General features: G+C 43.0%; 1 protein-coding gene across 1 annotated transcript in view; it reads right to left on the minus strand.

Annotated features, from left to right (window-relative positions):
- The window catches only part of BMPR2 (bone morphogenetic protein receptor type 2), a gene marked incomplete at both ends in the record, with an annotated part of 95,289 nt that extends 76,292 nt beyond the window's left edge, over window positions 1-18,997 (minus strand). The window contains one exon of the mRNA XM_079539173.1: window positions 18,916-18,997. Within this exon, the coding sequence (XP_079395299.1) occupies window positions 18,916-18,997 (82 nt within the window). The remainder of the gene's footprint in view (window positions 1-18,915) is intronic.
- Window positions 18,998-22,042: the final 3,045 nt, after the last annotated feature.

The raw sequence follows: 22,042 nt of genomic DNA on the forward strand, positions 1-22,042 counted from the left end.
TCATCTTCCTTCAAACACTGAAAGCTTTTAGGTAAGCTTCAGCACTGACTGTACCAGAAATTCTCTCTGGTACTCTGAAATTTTCATTGCAGTTTCAACTTCTTTGTTTCATGTGCTAAGTATCCCATAAAATCTTGTACTTTACTAAGATACTGAAAGCACTGAATGCTGAAGCTTAGGTCAAGACCTACACAAGAGTTACAGTAGAAAACTGAAGGTGTCCCTCAAAGCAGCAATCATGTCTGGCCCCCAGCCCCTCTTCCCCCTGCTGCTGCACACTCCCATTGTTTAGCAAGCTGACCCACACCACAGCAGGAACCCCACGGGCTGTTATAATTTGCAAGTCTAGCAAAAATAGGCCAGTAGTCCCACAAACACACTACTTACATTTCTGTCAGGTTAGTGACTTAAAGCTGCTTAATGAAGAGTTCAGAATGAGTACAAAGTAAAGGATGGAATACAGAGCAAGGAGCAGGAGGGAGGTGGAACAGAAAAATCTATATCCATAATTTCTAAATGAGTTTGATTTGAACCAACCTCAACTCGCCAGGCTTGCTGGCAACACTCAGCCAGAGAGGATCTGTGAATCACTTGCACATTCTTGATAAGCAAAAATGTCAGACCAATTATTAGAAGATGCTATGGCAATCATACATTTCAGCCACCTTATAAACAAAACCAGAAAGCTCCACAAGCTTCCAGGGCTGCAGCATCAGATCATGGAAACAAATGCCGGCAGTACCTCAGACAACCCGATCTGGCCTTCTGGCTGCCTGCCACAAAATCTTTCCTTCATTTAAATTCCGCTCTAATTCTACTCTCTATTGTTTCACTGCTTTAGGGAGCTTTCACTTCACAATAAGGGCATCTCTGCCAATCTAGCCCTGCCTCTGTAAATCATTTACTAGTTACATGATTTCATCATATGCAGTGACAGAAACTGCATTCTGGAATTTCAAACATGAGTGTCAAAGTACACGCCTAACGGCGCCCCGAGCCCCACCAGCAGCGGCTTCAAAGAACCACAGCGAATCAGCTCATCAACACAGGGATGAAACACCATGCCAAGAAGGGTAACTTATAGCCACTGTAAGCTTCAAATGTTGGTTAAGAGAGGGTGAGAGGCACTCTCATTTGTTTTGGTGTTTTTTTCCCCCTTAGTTCACTCCACAATAGTGTTTGGTTTTCACCCCTGTGTCTTGGAGCCAGTCTCTCACATTCCTTATAAGACCTGTTATGCCTCATACTCAGAAAAAAACAGTCAAGGTCAATTAATAAGCACAAAGCCTCTTTCTGAATCCCTTAAAATAAACTGCCTCATGCAGGGTCTTAAGAATGTGGAACGACAAGCACTCAAGCTGGCCAGGGGTACCACCTCACCTGGTTGAACTAGTTAAGAACTGCACCATTGTCTCCACCAGAGGAATGATGGCAATCCCATGCATCCTGCAATGCCTTTGGAACAATCTTTCATGTGCAAAACTACTTGTCAAACACAGAATGTGTGTCATCCGGGCAGTTCCAGAGAGAGGATACAAACTCTCCACAGGGATGTAAGTTTTTGTTATTTGAAAGTGTCCCCCAAAGACCCAGAGCACTGCAGCTCTGAAGAAATCCATGCTCTGCATGTGAATGGATCCATTAAAAACATTCAGAGAGTAGAAATCTCTCCGCCTACAGAGGAGAAAGTAAGGTGGGGCACAGCCACTGGGATACAAACGTCCCCAGCCAGCAGCTTCTGAGAATGTCCAAAGCGGGAGCAAACTGCAGAGCAAGCGTGCCATGAATTCAGCCTCTTTAAGTAATGCCAGCACTCATCATCTTCACAAACACTTTGCCAGGAGTTAGTGATTTTTCCCTGCAATCCCAGTGAAATCGTTTTACCAAATGCTGCATTTTTAATTACTTTTATATCATTTCAAAAACAAATTCGAACAGAAAGAGTGTTTTCACCAAAACTGCAAAACACTGGAAGGCATTCAGGTTGAACAGTTTATGAATATTTGCAATAACAAATGATTTGTTGTTGGTTTTTTATCATGATTTGGTTTTCTTAAACTGACCATCACCACAGGTATTCCTGTTCCAGTTCATCTTCACTTTATTTCATCTCAGAATGTTTGTATACATAACCTGAAATTCAAGTTTTAGCATCTCTTCTAAACTAATTGCGCTATTAACCATCTTTTTAATATTAGCCAACTAAGGATGGCATTGAAGGACAGTTGGATTGATTTTATTTACATTCACTTACTTTTAAATTTAAATTGAGAGGGGAGAATATTTATTATAACCAAGCCTGGAACTCCACCTGTAATTGAGGTTTCTGACACATCTTCGAAGAACTCTATTTTTCAGTTGCTTAAGACATTTACTAAATTATCATTGTGGTCAACGATTGCACACAGCAGGTGTTTTGCTCTTATTTTACTTAAAAGTCCAAAACAGATTCAGTTAAAATGCTTCTGTCACGTCTGCTAGAGTATGGCTAGAAAAAAATAGCTTGTGAAGTCCATATTAAAATACTTGTTGCAAGTATTTTGTTGACAGATTCTAAAACTGGAAGAGCTGGAGCAGAATTTAAGATGTGGCAGACAGGCCGCCTCATCCCAAGGGTGTGGCCTCTGGTTGGTTTGTGGCTGGCTCTTTTTTTCTTTGGGGGAAGTGGAAGGGGAACAGAGGGAGGACTGCTCACTTTCTTCACCAAGTACCAAAATTATAGGCCTCTGAAAAACTTCAGAAGATGCTGTCAGTTTGGAAACCCAATTTTTCACAAACCGGCAGCACTGGACATGCTTTACAGCCTTTCAGTTGTGCACACGCTGCTTCCATAGCAGGTAAAAATATGCTCAGCTGCATTACAAACAAGATGAGATGAACTCATCTTTCAGGCCCTCCTCCCACAGCCAAGCACCTACTCTGGTAAAACTGGAATAAAAACAAGATTCTCTCCTATGCTCCTTGCTCTTGCTAAGGAAGCACACAAAATAGAAAGAAACGAAAACATTAAGAATACTGATATGTGGAAACCAGAGAGAAGACAGCCAAGGGAGAAAGCAGCAGTGATGCTACTGCTCAAAGAAGCAGGCTCAAGTAAGGGAGGCAAGTGAAAAAGAGAGAAGGCACAGATGTGATTCTGGCCATAACATTCTGCTCAGGAAAATAAATATTATAAATAAAATAAATATTACATTAAGAAATGGTAAGAAATAAACAGCTAGGTTCAAAACATGCAAGACAGCTTTTTGTTGTTGTTGTTTGTTTGTTTTCCATTTAATGATAGCTAGTTTTCAACATAAGGCTCTTTGTTTTCCCCCTACTCTTTTTTAATTAATTGCTTCCACACCCTTATTGAAGGCAGCTCTCACCATGGTACTTGGAAGAAAGAAAGCCTGTAAAACTGACTTCATAGTATTTTTATTCATCTTCCTTCAGACCCTTTGTGGGTTCTTTCTCAGTACTGAGCAGTATTAAGACTCAAAACTTTAAAAACCTCAAAGGCTCCTCTAATTCATCCAAAGATACCGATGAAGTATTCAATATGATCTATGGAGAATCAGCATTACAGAGAAGGTGCAACTCTTCAAGAGAAAAAGGCTGTGAAAATGCACGTGGACTCTGAAGTTTCCAGCAGTGCACATTTACAGAACCAATCTCCCATCAAGATTAACAGCATTTTTCAAACTGGAACCAAAAGAAATTCTTGTCCCATAGAGTGAAATCATTTGGGCGGAGCCCAGGAATATTAAGAACTACCCAATAGTTACAGTAGTTGAGCACAAGCACAGAACTCAAGTCAGTGTTCCACCAAAGACAACCAAAGGTGATTTGAGGCAAGCTACCTTCTGTGCCTTCGTTCCTAATCAGAAAAATAAGAAGATAACACAGCCCTATCTCACTGGCATATCACCACTGCAAGTTGTCTGACACTCAGAATAATTCAGACTAAGAACTTTACTATTCTTCAGCATTCACGGGGATAGAAGTAGCAAGAAATATTTGTTTTAAAGAAGACAAAAGTTTACAGACACTTCATTAAAATAAAGTGCCTATCCTCAGCAGGGCTTTATCTTTCAAATGAAAAATGGCAAAATCTGAGTAAACCCATGTAATCTAGTTTTATTGATTCCCACACAACAAATGTTAACAGTGTGTTTATTAACACAGTCACCAGAAGAAAATTACTAAGTATCAGATGGTCCATTAAGGAGAGTTGGTATTACGCACTGTCATCGGAGTGTGGCAAATCAGAGCATTTCAAGTGGAGAAATACCTAATGCATGCCAAGACTCTTCCAAAAGCAGGACAAGCTCACCGTTTACTGTTGGTTAACTGCCACCTTGAACTGAAACACTGCTTGTCTCTAGGGCTTACCTTTCTTTGTCAGAGGACAGCCACAATGCAGAATAGCAATGGGGAAAAGCTAAGGGAGAAAAGAAGGAAGGAAAAGAAGTGCAAGCAACAAAAATCTCATTGATTCCTCAAGTTCACAGCTGTTTTTCATTAATATTTTTCACTAAGTAATACAACACCAATACTTACAAATGAGTTCTACAACATATACATTGAGCCCACCAGACTCTCACACATTAAACGATTCACTACTTCAGATGTGAAAAATGAACAGCTTAACAAAATGTTCTCAGGGTTTTGTATGCTTGTTGAAAAGTTCTTTGTGCCTAGGCATTTCCTAACAACTTCACTGAAGACATACTGCACATGTACCAGTATTAGACACCAAAACATTCTAGCACCATAATTGAAGGACACTGAGGCTCAGGTTACCACTTCACTCTCCTACAGACAGAACAGGCACTTGAAGAACATCTGACTGGAAAAAAAGGGAAGAAACATAACGGTAATATAAAAAGATGAAGAAAGGAAATAAGAGTAATGAATTTTCAGCTAAGTGTGCACATCCCTACCCTTCTTTGTTATGAATGAATTGCAATGAAAACCAAGGACACTCAGTATCAAAAGGAAAGCAAATAAAAGAATACACAGGAACTTTCTCAGCTTACTGTAGCTTTGAGAACATGGAAACGAAAGCGTGTCTGAGTACAGACACTTGGATTTCCCAATTTAGAAGGAGAAGCAGCTCAATATTAGAAATTCACTTTCATCTAAAATAAGGAACATCTACCACGTGCCTTCCAAATATACACCTTTTTTGCTGCATCATTAATATATTTACAGAATTGGACAACTGCACACACTACCAAGAAAACTACTTGGTCATTTGTTCAGTTGTTTACTAAACTTCATGGGAACAGCTCAGTTGACAGAAAATAAATGGATTATAGAAAACAACAGATATTTGGATTCTGTGGACTGCTTGGAGTTACAAGTAGATAAAATTGAGAGGTCAGGAATGATCATGACAACTTCAGTTTAACAGCAGAATTCAAAGAGCAGAAACATAAAACAATATATTTCAAATGAAAACATTTTCTGGTTTTGAACTATGTGTATAGAATAGAAACAGAGTAGTTAACAGTGGTAAGAAATTAATAAATGTGGTTGCAAAATTTCTAAAGCCAAAGTTTCATTTGAAGTTGGTATCTCTAGTGGTTGAATGTTTTACAGCTTTTCACCTCTCTCCATAGCTGTAGTTGTAGTAAGTAATTTTTCACAATTGACTTTCAGTTATGAGAAGTATCAAAAACAACCACCAGTTTGGGATCATAATTAAAGAAATCCCAAATGGTGACGTAGATGACAGGGGAGCTGTAGCCAGCAAACCTAAGATATGTCCCTGCAGAACGCTTATCAGATAGGTACTTCATCTGACTGTGCTCCTCCTCCCACCTTTATCCATACCCTTTTTAAGCACTCTGCTGCTTTTTCTCATTACAGTAACAGTTGAGCCTCAGTGCTTAATACATACCTATATCTGTACTGCAATAGTTGGTGTTATGTGTAGAACAAGTTCTCAAAACACAACTGGCATTTCAGAAAAGAAAATCCAGGGAAGGAGAGTCGCCTCCAACTTCCAAGAAACAACAATGTTTATGTAACGTAGACAATTGCTTACAAAATAAAAGAAGTTATTTTTAACTCTTTAGCTTAGTGGCTGCACTTGAGGGAGGCTCCCATTTCCTCTCTTCATCTGGCTACTATTTCCTTTTCCCTCTGCTTTTACGAAGAATCTGGGCTTGCTGGCAACAACCCATTGCAAAAGCCGAATACTACCTGAAAACCAACTTCTGCCTTAAAGGGCAGCAGTCAGCTTTACTTTTGAATGCATCTATTTCTGTTCCATACAGAAATAGCAATCCTGAATTAGGGAAGGCCTGAGCATGAACCACCAGGCCAGTCAGCTCCTGACAGACTCACACTGCCACTGCTCCTACCAGTATGAACAAAGGAGGTACAGACCTCACACAAACATTTCTACCCTTTGCTTAAGCATTGCCACTTGGTGTGATCTCTTACACTTGAGACAAGTCAACTCAAACATGAGAATCTGTATGCACCATCATACACAAGTCATAAGCAATATGAATTATCAGTTGATAATCAAAGCCAAATATTTTGTCCATCATGAAAGAGGAATCTAAAAGCTTTTCTCTGTGAATATCATTGCAAGAAACCTAGTTAATGCTGACCATTTATTTTAGCGTCAGTAAATTTTATTGTCATGAACTAAAACAAGTTTTCCTCACTTCTGAACAGAGCTGGGTAAATGCTAGTGTGTGGCAGGTATGGAGGGAAGAAAGAATGTCTATGGAATTCTATCTTTGTCTTCAAACAAAGACTTGTGAGATGAAGAGGGTCTTTGTGTTCACATTTGTATACATTTGGTGAATAGAAACCGGAAGGATAGGAAGGGCAGAGCAAGCAAAGGCTGCTCCAGTTCTAAGCTAGCTTCCAAAGCTTGATCTCATTAGTCTTACATAATACACATGTGAAGACAAAGATGAGAACTCAAAATGACTTTAGCAGAACTATGAAGGAAAGGTATCCAGTGCCATTTCAATCTGCCACCTCATTCACGAGTAGACCATCTCCAAAACAGGATAATTACGCTCTTTTTTCTGGAACTGTCACCCTATTTCTCCCACATATTCAGTAGTTAAAAACACTTTTTTTTTTTTTTCCTACATATAGCAGAAAAAATAAACTATCAGCTTGCCTTTCAAGTATCCTTGAATGTTCTGATTAATGCACTGCAAGAGAAATTGTTAGGAATTCTATGGCATAGAACCCTTACAATTCCTAATGATCTGAAGAGTGCTTCAAAAATTTTTATCCCAGCTGGCTCCCTCCCTCCCCCTGCAATCCTAACCTAAGCTTCACGTGATTCTTTTGAATTCATTACTTAAATATATGCATCTGAGAGCACTTCCTCAATCACTTACTCAAGCACATGCACCTTTAAAGTTCAGTAGATGAGCCACCTCTCAAAAGAAACGAGCCAAGTTAACTTAGGCAACGACTGTCCTATGCTGCCTCTCATCTACCTTCTTTTCTGCAGATCACCCCACCGCATCTCCCCCCAGCAAACGACGCATTCACAGAGGATCTGTTATCTGTGTTATCTGCTAATCAAGATTCTCATAGTTTGCGCTCTGCTAGATAATAAAAAAAGACAGAGAAAGAGAATGACCCACTTTTAGAAAGCATACCAGAAGAGTCAAGGAAGCTGAGCATTCCTTAGGGGAAGAATAAACTTCAGTCTTTTGCACTTCCTTTATGCATCCCTGTTGACCTGAGCACTTATCAAAGATCTCTTTTTAGTAACATGATACAGCTTGTTTCTTTTCATTGCAGCAAAGAAAAGCATAAAACAGCAATGTTCAATTTTTAAAATGTCTTTCAAAATAACTGAAATAAGGGGAATAAGTGAAAATGAAGAAGGGAGAATACCAGGGAAGAAGCACATGTAAAGAATCACCTCCAAACTGGGGGAAATAGCATCCACGGGTAAGAGACAAGCAAGGTCTATAACTACAAGAGTTTAATTCTCTGCAGGAACCTAAAATTACTTCTTTTCCCACCAAATGAGGCAGAGGACCCATAGAGAAAAACATTTCATAGAACGTATCACACGCATCATGCAGCTGAATTAAGGCTAGACAGATAGTTCTAATAACTACTTCTTTATGATTGAGCTCGTTTGTTTTTAAAGCACTGCTTCTAAGTAATTAAGGTTTTGGTACTGAAAACAAACTATAGAGTGATGTTTTTCCTGTTCTAAATACAGTATTTACCACTCCCCTTCCTTAAGTGCTACACTTGCACCTTAAATTGCAGGGGAATTATCTTTGTTATATAATAACCTTTATTCCAGCAAAACAACTGACAAGGGAGAACAAACAATACGTTCCACACCAGATAAGATAAAACATTAAATTCCAGTGGGTATTTGCAGTATATCAAGTATTCTGCAGCAACTTTGCACACGCACACCTACAACTTCTTTCACGCACTACAAATCAGGAGTGTGCACAGAGGTGATCAAAGCAAAGCATCTGGCAAATTATTTTGCTTCCATCTTAACTGATCCCATTCCTTGACAACTCTTTGCTCACAACCTCTTAACATTTGTTCTCAGACTGACAAGGTGAATCCCATAGCTCATGCCTCCTTGGTTATCATACAATGGCTTGGGTTGGAAGGGACCTCATCAAAGATCATCAAGCTTCAACCCCCCTGCACCAGGCAGAGCCACCAACCTCCATATCTAATACCAGACCAGGGCATCTGCTGCTCACTGGATGCCTAAATATCACCGGGCAATGTCTTTCCACACTTTCCTGATAGCTCCACTATGCTCCTTTCCCAAGAGTCCTCCCCAGTAATAGGCTCTATATAGGAGCCAAGTTAACAAGTCCAACAGAACTAATTAAACTGGGTTCAGCTCTGTGCTGCATCACATCTTACCTCCCAGTTTTGATATGTCTTAGAAGTTTATATGCATCCTATCAAAAAAAAAAAAAAAAAAAGCCATTTCCTTAGAAATCTTGTTATAAAAAGTCAAAGTTCACTCTACTACTCTTCAATTACAAAAGGGAAATGAATCTTTAATACTGTTTCCTGATACCTTTAGCTATAACATTGTACTGTGAACTTCCTGCCACCCAACTAGATATCAACCTTTCCCTTCAACGGAATATAATTAACTCTGCAGCACTTCATTAAATCACTTATTGCAAAAATCAGCAGCTCTATGAAATGGCAAGAAACCAACGGATTACAATCCAAATATCATCTTTTCAAGTCAAGATCATTAACTGCAGGAAGAACACTTCTGGTGATCACACAGAAATCTTGCCTTTCCACATACCCACCATCACACATTCTTTAACTGCAAGGTCACTTTTTAAAGGTTATTACTTTTCCTTGTTTGGTACAGAATGAACGATGCCCTCATGCCTGTCTAGACTGAAACTTGATGGAATGCAGTTACCTCTCTCTGTACCTCGTATTCCCACACCTCAACAGAACTGAAGCAAGCTCTGGTGTTATCAATTAAATGCTGCAAGTAACAGCTTTATGTAATTGCCACAAAGGAATTTACTATCAGATTCCATTGCATACCTCACTCATTTCTCATTTATGTACTTCAGCTCAAAGTGATAACTATTTGCATGTGGCACTCCTAAATTATTCAAAACTATTTAGTTACAACGTATTAACATCAGTAACATAAAGGTATATACCCCTATATGCTCATTCTATCTACCTTAAAAAACAAACAAAAAGACAATAAAAACACTGGGGGCAGGGAAGAGTGGGCAAATTTAGGAAAATAATATCAAAACCGTGGACCTTGTCTTGGAATAATGCCATTAAACATCCAGTTAGGACTCATGCCTAGTTTTATCTGGAGAAGCAAGGATACAGCAATAGCTTTACTTCTCAGAGTTTCCTAATAGCTGCACTAGAGCGCCTGGTCTCCAAAACTCCTTTCAAGTCCAAAGGACTAGTGGCAAATACAAACGAGGAAAGTATTTAGTGCAATCCTGAAAAAGTGGGTGGGATTACCTCAGCATGTTCAGCATCCAAAAACATAAATCAATGTTTCTGAACTGCACTGTCCCAAAGTGATTCTGGTTATCAGCAGGAACACAAAAACGTCCAAAAAAAAAAAAAATTGAAAGGTTCTTAACTGACATCACTAGAGCATAAAAAGAGCAACATATATATAAATTTCTGAGTAAATGTAGAACTCAGATGCAGATTTTCACTTTTCCTTCAGTAATCAGATCCATCAGACAAGCTGGCTGATAGAGTAAAGGTCAGTATTTCTTATTACCTTAACTGGCTTAAATAGGAGCCTTGCTAAAGGCTGTTGACACTGTTTGATTTATATTTTGCATCACGTGTGAATATACTGCCAGAAGACTGGGGGATCTAATTCAATATCTCTTGTAATGCATTCCCTCTGATAAGTTCATTGAAGCATCTCCTGCTCAAAATACACTTGCAAGTCCAGTATATCCATAATGAGAAGTGCCTTAATATTTTAGCATCTCACTGCTTTTTTTTTTTTTTTTTTTTTTTTGGCACGCAGGTAAGGGAGGAGAACATATCTGTGCATTCCCATTGTGCAACTATGAAACTGTTCACATCATATTTTTGTACCATTATTTCTATCTTGCACATCTCGTTTTTAAGATTCATTTAGTCCGTTGTGTCATGTTTGGATTCCATATCCCTCTGCCCTAAGGCTACATCTTCAACTTTAAGTGGTATCATAGTCCGCAGCCAGGGAAATAAAACAATAACCAGAATTCTCTTTATTTTGCACACCAACATTCCACACCAAAACTTCTTACAATAAGGGAAGCAAGATTTGCTGACAGCTTCAATAGCAGAACTACTTCTCTGACAGGAAATAATAGGAATGAAGAAAGTCTACTCCTCACTTATTCCTATATTTGTACAGAAAAAAAATGAAGGAATAAAAACATTCACTGTGAGATTTTAAACGATTAACTAATGTAAACAATCATGGCCAAATAACTGTGCTCAGCTGCAACATCATTAACTATTGCAAGCTAAATTTCACTAAAACTTAATTAAGCCAGATTTATTTTCAAAGTAAAAGAGAAATTACTTAACAGATCCTTGTACAGAACTTGGATGCAATTATTAAGTGTGAAGTTTACCAGACAGTCACACAAAACAAACTGCTTTTAAGGAATTTTTGGAAATTAGCAATATCAAGCAAACAGTTGATTTGCTTGATATTGAATATTAAAATACTAGTTTTCAGCAGTGAAGAGGATTGGAAATTTGACAGCATATGGAGTACTTAAGAACATATATACACATACTAAACACATACGTGCACATTCACGGCACAGGGGGAACACACACTACCAACAGCCATTGTTATGCATCGTGTAGAAAAAGTTTACAGAGAGACTCAAATACTGCCGCAGGGCATCAGAAACAATTTCCCCCAATTTAAGAGAAATTAAACTCTTTTCTCATCTTTTTCACTTGAGATTCACGGACTCTCATCCCAGCCCCTGAAGCACAGAGCACTGGAACACGTTCTTCCACTTCTCAGCTGCCTCCTGCTGAAGTCCCAGCAGCGAGCGCTGCGAGGCAGGCGCGCGTGCACGGCAGCAGGCCTTTGGCTCCCGCTTCAGATGGCAGACCTGAGCACGTATGTCTATTTCAATCATGGCAGCTGCTCCAGCTACAGATCCCTGGCCTGGGTGATTACCGCTGGAAATGAAGAAAAAATTTTAAACATGCAAGCAAAAAAAACCCACACTGTGATGGCATCTAGACAAGCTTCATTATAGGGTTCCTTTTATCCTTCTCTGTAACTAGAATTATTTTAATGTGGAAAGATTGCTCCTGGTCTAAGTGCCTGCTTTGTGTACATATTTCAGTGCCACAGCGTAACCAAAGTGATACGTGCTACAATTCTCCTGCTACAATCTCAGCTTTCCTCAGCTTACAAGTACTGGCTCTACCAATCTTTCAAGTCTCAACTAAATATAATTAAAATTTATATTTGAGAACCAGTAATGATGAATAAATAACCTTCAAGTATGAAGTCCCTTGTCTGCAAATAGATACAGAGAAGTTACTTCTGGGGTTCAGGTTTAAATAAATGACTGGTAAGGCTCGCAGCACAGGGTATGTGCTCTAGATACGTGCTAGGCCTGCACCAAGATTATCACAACTTAGAAGTTACAAGGACACAAGAGCTTCCAAACTGAGATGCCTAAAAGAAAAAAAAAACTTGACTCATAAAAAGAAGATTTTTTTAAAGTATCTATAACAATATGTAAGTATCTAAAACTCTCTAATATTGGAATTACTTAATACATTCATTAATAAATAAAACAGTTGTGCAATAACACAACCAGCCACATTTTCTGGAAAATTATTGGAAAATCTAGTTAGGGTTCCATAATGCTCCATGAGTTTTGTTCCAAGTATCCAGACCCACGCTGCTTTGGTGGCACAAATAGAATGTTTTATTTTTAAGAGAAACAAAGTCAAACAGGGAATCTGATAAAGTAGAAGCAACAGAGCATGTCCACTCAGTCCTCTGGTAACTGAACTATGCCAAGGCTGCTCAGGCCAGGTGAACCTGACCTTCGTGACAAGCAGACTGAAGTTCACTCAAGGCCAAGAACGAGCAGCTTCTCAGGTGACACCGCCACACTGCCAATCCCCAACACCGCAATATCAATTAAGTGCTGCATTCTCTAATATATAACTTAATGAACCCAATTAATATATATGACCTATGATTATACTTTCAGTCATTTCAAAAAAAAAAAAATCTTGCATCTTCAAATAGAATAAACATATATAAAATAGAGAGAATAAATGCAGTCCCAGTGTTCGGCTAAACGCACAGCAATTTGCTAGCATCACGTAGCCCACTTGACCAGAACAGTCAGTACCCTGGAGCAAAGGATCACGGTACCATTGGCTTTGTCACTGTTTGCCATTTACTCCAATCATGCATGTCACACTAAATGCCTTTCAAGTACATCTGCTTAACACAAATAATACAACTATTTCTAATGCTCTTCATAGATTCAAGTAAGTATAATACATAACAAAAGCATCCAAGGGGTCTGCAGGAAAAATATATTACAGTAACATTGAAAAGATGTCATAATAAGAATCTGTAGTACATTTAATGTATGGAATGTCTGAAACAAGGGTTCTGTATACTCAGGACTGTATACACAGGATAATCAAATCTAGTACTAAAAGGGTAAAAAACAATGCACACAATAAACTGCAAGTTACTCACACACACCATGAAGTCATAAATGGATGTCAATCATGCAGTAAAGTGATTTGGGCATTGTTTTGGAAGTTTACTTAAAGTGTTGAGTACACAGTGTCCCAAACACAACTCATTCTGCTAGCTGTAGACCAAAGACATCTAACTTCTAAAAACATGCCCTTTCTTCCACATTTCTTACCCAACGCACCCCTCCCACAGAAGCGACTGCCAGCTGCCCCTCAGTCCCCCTGCGGCACCCCAAGGGAAGACCAAGCGTGCAGCAACGGCTCCAAAGCACAGCACCGCCAGGTGTGTGGCATCGCTGCACTGGACTGGACAGCCAACTTCAAGCAAACGGACTTGCAGGGGCTCAGTGCTGCCCAACCTCTCCCTTGGGAAAGTTCTGTCTTGAAGTTCTTTCCTCAATTCAGTCCCTAATTTTTGTGAAAGCAGGAGTAAATTAATCTCTTGAGAGACTATTTGAGTCTTCCAAATACAGTTGAAATTGGCCAGCAGCTTCAGGAGTTTGATTGAAATAGAAGGGACTGCAGATGGCAGTGACATGAAAAGGAGTCTTCAGTGTCTACACTGCCAGTTTTTCCCTTCCTGTCTCCAGAGAAATAAAAGACAAAAGAAAAACACAGAGTACTGAGAGATGCAGAGCACGGACACCTTCACAACCCAAACACAACACGTGATTTGCTACAAACCCAAGGAGGCAATGAACAAAACAGAAAGCCCCTAGTGACTTGGAACAAAATCACCTCCCAGACACCTTGTGGTTTCCAAGCTTATGAGGTTGAGGGAAGGGTAAGAGGATAAAGACAGCATCTAAATGACTAAGTCTCATTCATTCTCTCAACAGCCACCAGAAGCCTTCAAAACTGCTACCTACAACTATGCTTTCTTTCCCTCTCCCCAGGGCAAAAACTTCCTTCCCCTACACAACTGCAGGCATGCATTCTCCCAGCAAGTTTGACAAATGCAAGGCATCTCTGTCCGATACACCTTGGTTCTCATCTGTTGCAAAACGAATTCAGCCTTTCATCCTTTCAAACCTCTGCAGCCCTGCCACCTGCTCCTTCCTTTCACTCACACCAACTGACCTGCCTGAGCAGATCCCACCACTGCTCAGCCCAGTTCCCAGTTCTGCAGACCATGAGAATTAACTCTGAGACACTACACTGACATATGAACAACTTACCAGGTCTCTGCTGTTCTCTGGCAATTGACTGCCCGCATGCGTACAGCATGCTGCAGGTTCAGGTACATCACCTATCTTTAAAAATCTTCTATCAGAGCAAGGAAGAGGAACTACTACCGTTGCATTACAAAACACGTGGCAACCAAGTACAGTAATAGGACAGTCTGTGCAATCCCTCTTTAGTGAAGATGCTAATTAGACAAATGTTATCTATACCAATGCATCCAGACCATGTAGAATACAAGAGTTGTTTCCAGCCTTACACTTCTGTGGGCTCATTTCAAAGGCATAAAAAACAACTAAACCATATTCAGTACTCAAAGTGTTCTTCTGCTTTGGAGAACTGTTCTTCTATTGCATTATTTTTCAGTTGAAATTGATTGCACTATTTTTCAGTTGAAATTGAAGCAGTCAGTAGCATCACCAAGTCTACAAGCTTAACAAAATTAAAACAACTACATGCAAGCTACACACAGATTCCTGTCCTAGTGAATGCACAGCATCATCAGGACTGTTTTATTCAGACATAAACATTCTGTCCTGAATGGAACTTTGTGCCCTGCTTACGCACAGTCTGCTCAGAAAATGAAAGCACACGCTCATGGCATGGCTGGACTTTGAGCCCAAACACAATATAACTCCTGCAACAGGAAACCATCACTCTGTGGTGGGAATAAAGCATTTGTGAAGAACCTAACAGATCACCTCTCTCTTCCCTCTGGTGAGAAATGCAAGGGAAGGGAACATCTGCCAAGGAGACTATGACAGCGACTACTGAGACTGCTGACAAATACATTCTGAGATATGAAAAAGCAATGTAAAAAATCAACAGATGATTTTATTATTTTTTTAAAGAGAAGTTTGTAATATGTGCTAAAGAAGGGTCATCAAAACAGCCACTTCACTATGAGAGTATTTCTTATTGGAAATACTTCCATCTTTGTCCCTTGTAAAATAAAGCTTGTCCTCCTGCATCAGAGAACAGGCAGACAATTCAGCCAGCGTTTACACAAGGTTTCTTTGAGGGTAAAACATCCGCACTGAAATATTTGTGTAATGGTTCAGGGCTTGAAATTTGGGCTCCTGAGCAATCTGGCCAGCGTATCTCCCATTTCCTTACAGGATACGCCTACACCACACAGCACAGTACAGAAATACCCAGGTTTGACCAGGAACTGGAGGCAGCGTAGCTGAAATATTCAAAGAGGTTCACGCAGGCTGATTTGCCTAATGAAAAAAGGCTCTTCTCAGAGGGGTGAAGGGGTTCACGCACGATTCCGCGCTTACTCAGCCACACAACTGGAGAGTTATGAAGCCCCAATCTGCCACACAGGCTGTGCTTGTGTGCCTCCATCAAGCACACTACTTGCGTCCTTCACTTCGACAGCCCATGTCCAGCTGCTATGCTAGGACTCCTGAGAAAGCTCCCAAACCAAACAGAAAAGTAAATAAGATTTTCAGATTACAACTGACTGAGCCATTAATGATGGCTATAGCACTAGTCAAGAAGTAGACACTGCAGAACAGATAGATTTAAGAAAACTGTTTAATATGCAAGATAAGTCAGTTACTAATTCAAAGCACTGATAAAGTAACTGAGTTGAATGGCCAAAAGGAGTTCTTTCTCATGTCACACAATTCATATTTCAAACAAATTATGTTGATACACTACAGTAGCTCCAACTGGCAAGACAGAACAGGATAAAGCAGCTTTGGTTCACTCATTTTAATTAATAATTAAAACAATCATCCGGGGGGAAAAAAAAACCACCCCTTCGATCTATGCAATTCTTTTCACTCTGAAAATCTTGATCCACACATATACAAGCACAAGGGAAAGACCCACAAAGATAAAAAGACATTCTACTTGCTTTAATTCTTACTTCGTGTTTTCCACAAGTCATTTACACATTAGACAAAGGAATGCTGTCTAGTGTGGCTATGTAGAATGAAGGAATAGTGGTTTAGTACTGTGTATCACATAAGGCAAGCAAATGGAACAAGATTAATATCTAGTTCATATGAACACCCAGATGAAATTCTTCAGCACTATTGTGGAACAGTTCAAAGGTTTACCAGCCACCTCTTAGGCACAACCCTCACAATTAATGCATCCAAACCCTCCTTAATATAAGGGAGCATAAATAAGTCTCACAGCTCTAAACAACAGATTTAGAAAGAGGGATTTCAAGTAACTCGATAAATGAAGAATCAAGTGGTGCAAATCTTTCTCTTTTTTTTTCCTCAATATAGTTTAAAATCCCTCAGTCTTTTATCTAAAACTAGCGTAAGTAAAATGCACTCCTTTTTAAGAGAATGGCTGCAGTGAAAAATACATAATCTAAATACAAAGCTACCAGGTGCTTGTTAGGATCTGGATTTTCTAGAGAAAGCCAGCAGCATTTTTCTCCTAATAACATCCAAAGGAAAAAAAAGAAGCAAAGAACCCCACCTGAATCCACTTCTTCATTATATGCTTATCTAGCAGTGTGAAGGAAGGACTACCACACTAAGCTCAGGTCTTCACTGAGCTCTCCCGAAGGAGATCTACATTTTCTCAAGGCAGAAAGCTACAAACCTATTACAGAAATGCTTTCCTTCTGATGTCATGATTTTGCACTTATAAACACTCAGTTCCAAGTACTGTGAAGATACGGTACCCATCAGAAGACCCAATTAATAAAGGGTTCCCAGGCCAGAACCAGCACTGTCACTGATGTGAGCATACAGTTCATGCTCCGGGGGGAGGGGAAGAGAAGAAATAATGTTGGCTCTTTCATGAACATAAAAGGGCAGAATTACACATTAGTGTAGCTTCCCCATGTATAGACATTTTTTCCCTGAAATGCAGCGTAAACCTAAGATCAACCATTAGTTACTTTAAGTAAAGCTCAAATCATTGGTGCAATTACTCTTACAGAGGATTACGACCGAACTCTGTATAATGTGGATTGTTAAAATTTCATAATTAAGGAATAAATCACAATGGGAAAATGGGTCTCTATTCAAAAACAGCCAAACAAGCGGACATCATTAATACCCTTATAACAAGGCAAGACCAGAACTGAAATGTAGGAACACTGCTGCCAGGTCAGGACGGAGGTGAACCGGCAGAACCATGCGGACAGGCTCGTACCGCACCTGCCCAGCCCTGGGCCTGCCTCAGAGCCGTGCTTGCTCCTTCACCGCCCTTCTTCCTCACCACGGCAAAGCAGTGAGCAGCCTGCCCAAGCGTTCGTGACAAGGGGGGGGAAATCCTGCCCTTCTTTTAATCACTGCTATTACATTTGAAAGGTTAGGTAGTGGGCACTCTTGATTCCTGCGTGCTTTAAATACCAAGACATCTGACCTTCAGAGGTCCCTTCTTCCTGAAGAAAAATCACTCCCAAAAAAACTAACACAGACACTACAGAGATCAATCTAAAATAAGAACAGTCACAGGTAGGGATGATGCTGGTAACATCAGTTTTTTCATGCTAGTATCCTTCTGAAAAAGACCTCTTAAGAAGAGGAAGCAAAGAAATCTGGGGCTGTCCAGTCAGAGCAATGAACCAATTGCCTATCCAACACGATTTTCTTATGAGGAAGGATTCATTTGTGAACTACACACAGGCTGTGAAAACAGCATGAGAAGCACCGAGCCCTGCAAAATTGGATTCTGATTAGTAAAATGACAGGAAAGTTGCAGGAGTCTCCCAGAATAGCTGGGAAATAAAGACACTACCGGTTCTGAGGGCATTGATGTCAGTGCCCACTGAGCACTTGAGGAGCTCCAACGTGCTCAGCTGTCACCAGGGCAGAGCCAAAACTGGGAGACCAATGCACCTCTCTTCCAATATCGGGATCAAACATCTCAGGTATCAAACACGAAGCCTCCGAGCAAAGTTAAAAACAGGTCCGAGCACCCAAAAATATGCCTAAGGACAGCGCTTCCACCTCCTTGTTTAAAACAAGAGTTCTCTTCGAGACCTTCCAGCGTTCCTCATCAGCGCTTTCTGCTGCCGGCCTACAACAGCGAGTGACAATAGGAGCAGCCAGTTTGCTTCAGATCGCCCCCAGGAAACAAACGTACCTAGTGATCGGTCTGTCACGGGGCTGCAGCACACGCTCCAGGCCCTAAGAGCACGGATGCCGATAAAATTAAAAATGGCTGTGCCCAGGGATCTCACAGCACAACCGGCGCAGCTCCGCCGGCGATTAAAATATATATTAAAAACGCCCGCATTGCCTTACCGAGGGCGCGGCATGCAAAACGAGATGATTATTTCAATTTTGGAAAAATACCGAAGCGAGAAGCCGAGAGAAGCGGAGTCGCGCAGAACGCGCACCCCTACCGCGAATGGTTCATTTACACAATAAAGCAGAAATAAAGCAGATTCACGCTGCCGGCCGCCCCGACACGCGGCCCTCCCCGGGCTCCCGGCACGGACCCCGCACGGAGCCGCCGCCGGACCGCGCCCCGCCGCGCCCGAACGCCGTGCACGGTACTTACCGACCGCAGCGCCGGGCTGCGGGGCGGCGGCGGCGAGCAGGAGCGGGAGCAGCGGCACGAGGCGCCGCAGCGAGGCCGTCATCCTGGGGGCGCGGGGGTCGAGGCGGAGCGGGAAATAAAGACACCGACGAGAGCGATTTCCTCCGTTTTCCGGCGGCCGCGGCGAGCTCTCGGCTCACGGCTCGGTCCGCGAGGGCGGACGGCAGGTGAGGGGCGCCGGCTGCGCTGCTACTCCCTCGCGGCGGCCCGTCCGCATGGCTCCGCGGCGCCGGGGAGGACGCCGGCCGCCGCCGCCCGGCTCCGGGAAAGGCGTCGCGCCGCCGCCCGCCTCGGGAACGCGCTTATTTCCCACGCAGCTTCACGATATCGAAGAAGCAGCCGGGTTGGGAAGGAAACATATCCAGACGGGAAGCGACGGCTGTCACTCGCGGCAGCCCCTCACGCCGCCCGGCTCCGAGGGCCGCGGGCGCAGAGCCGGCCGCCGCCCGGCGGAGGGCCCCGCCGTCTTCACGCGCCCGGGGACGAGACCGGCTGCGCTCCGTGCGCGGGGGCTACGGCCGCCCCCCGGCCCATCCGCCCGCCGCCAGCCGGCTCCGCAGCCCGGCCCCCGCGGCGACGCCACCCCCGGCCGCCCTGACGGAGGTGGGGCGCGGGGCGGCGGGAGCGAGGCCCCTCCTCGGTGGCCCCGGCGCCCGGCCGCGTTCCGCGGAGGTTCTTCCCCTGCGCTGGAGAACGGCTCTTCTCCTCCTCTTCCTTCTCCTCAGCGCTCCGCGAGCCGCTTCAGCGCCGGCCCGGCCGGCCTCTCTCAGCTTCGAGCGGGGCCGGGCGCGGCCGTGCCCGCGGGGCGGGGAGCGGCTCGGTCCCTCCGCGCCGCCGGCGCCTTCCCCGACGCCGGGCTGGCCAGCGAGGGGCGGTCCCGCGCCGCCTCCTTCCCGTGCCCTCCGCCGGCCGAGGGCCGCAGAGCCCGCCGCCCCGCCGCGGCTCGCGCCCCCTCCCGCCCGTCGACACCGACGGCCGCGCCTCGCGCCAGACACAAAGGGGACTCGCTCCAACCGCCGGCCCGGGGCGCCGCGCGCCACCCCTCGCGCCCCGCCCCCGCCGCGCCCCTGACCATAGAGGCGGGCCTCCGGGAAGGTAAAGAGGGGCACCGCCGCGAGGAGGGGCGGCGCTGTGCGCGCGGGCCGTTGGGGGCTCCGCCATGTTGGGATGGGGGTGAGGCCGGTGAGGGGCTGAGGCTCTACGTCCGCCTCGAACCTCGCGTTTTCCCTTTAACAGACGCTCGCGGATCTGCCCCGTCTCTCGCCACGAGCCCTGCCGCGGTCCCCGCCGAGCTCCAGCAGCGCGGTGGTACCCGAGTGAGATGTGCCCCGCTCACGCCTGACAAAACCATTATCTGCCGCTTAAATTAAAGAGATTTTTTGTTTTCAAAACAAAGATTAAAAAGTCAATCTGATGAGCTGTCGGTATGCTTTAACCTTTGCTACATGACGCAGAACTGAGGAGATAATTAAGGCCAGCAGCTGACTGGAAGGCTGCTGTTCTGGCCCAGCGAGGCTCTTCCAAACAAGTTTAACCGGGTACAGGTTAGAAAAATGTGCTTAAAAACATCCTGCGTGCAGAGGGTGCCCTGCGAGCCCGGTGCCTTCCTAGCCCTGCTTTTCCAGTGGGTCGTCATAGGAGATGCTTCCCTGTGCCTGTGCTTCTGTGCCAGCTTCAGTAATAAGGGAACAAGGGAGGAACGCGTTCAAAAACCCAATTCCACAACTCCAGGTATTGAGTACTCCTCCATAAAATGGCAGTTGCGAATCAGAGTAGTGTTTTTAATGATAATGAAGAGCCTCTACATTACTTCATTGCTTCCACAAGCTGTAACAGGTGAAACAGCTTTGAACTGATTCTTGCATCACCAAAAGACATTAAATTCTAATAGGATTTTTATCATTATAAATGCTTAGGCCAGAAACAGGGTTTGACATCCCTAAGGTCAAGTTCAGTTTGTGGGGCTGGTAATTACAAGAATGTTTTCAAAGTTTGTTACAATATTTTTACTTCCAATCTATGCAGATCTAATATGGTATTGGTGAGAGACAATGAAATATAGACTCCCAGACTGTAATTTGTATTGCCACTCTCTTACAGCCACACGTATAATATAATATCTTCCTTATTAGTTGTGGAATGTGAACTGACAAGAAATAGCCCTGAGAAGAAGAAGAAAAAAAAAATACAATAGTTATACCTCTAAGAGAGGGGGAAAGGAAAAAAAAAAAAAAAGCAAACCAACACTAACTATTCTTTGTGGGCCCAAAATCCATTGTTTTTTTCTGTTTTAGTGAAGTCTAACTGCTCAAAATTCTTCCTACCCAGCTGCACCTACCAATAAAATAAGCAGGAGCTGCTTTGCTCACAGAAAACAAGAACCTAACTGTGTGGGCTGCACAGCACTTTCACTGTTTAGATGGTAAAAGAAAATTACAGTAATTATGACGTATATCAAAACCTGCTCAGCCTGAAGTAAATGACAGAAGTCCTGCTTGTGTTAATGGTTCCAGTCTTGGCTCATTAGTTAACATCAGGAGTTCTCCACAAGGATTCATATAAAACAGATATTCTGCCTTAAAACACTTTTATTCTTGCATCAAAATGGACTGGATTTTTGTTATGAGTTTTTTTGCTCTTTTGGTGCGTTGGTTTTTTTTTCCTAGAAAGAAGAAACAAGAGTCATGCTGTTTCTAATACTATTATGCCCTCACATTTTCACAAATACCCAAGCCATGTTCTGGCAGACACCCTTGTGAAGGCCACAGAGGCCTGCAAAAGCACCCCCAAGGATGTGAAGATGCTTTGCTTGAGCTTGTATCAGGACCTTGGACTGACCTCCTGGACAAGCATTCCCAGCAGTTTGCAAGAGTTTGTCCTCCTTCCCTGCCACATTTTTAATCCTGCAGAAGCCTCGAGCAGGGGCTGGTCCCTTCTAGCCCAGTGGGGCTGGCAGGGTGTGAAATCCCTGGCACTGCAGCCATGCCATGCTGCAGGGCCAAGGAGGGGCTTGCCCTGCTCCACCACCCAGATGCAGGAAGCAATCATGGCTGCCCAACCACAGGAGCAGCTTCCTTTTCCCACGGTG

The sequence above is a fragment of the Tetrao urogallus genome (assembly GCF_951394365.1).
Source record: "Tetrao urogallus genome assembly, chromosome: 8".
In the NCBI taxonomy this organism is placed as follows: Eukaryota; Metazoa; Chordata; class Aves; order Galliformes; family Phasianidae; genus Tetrao; species Tetrao urogallus.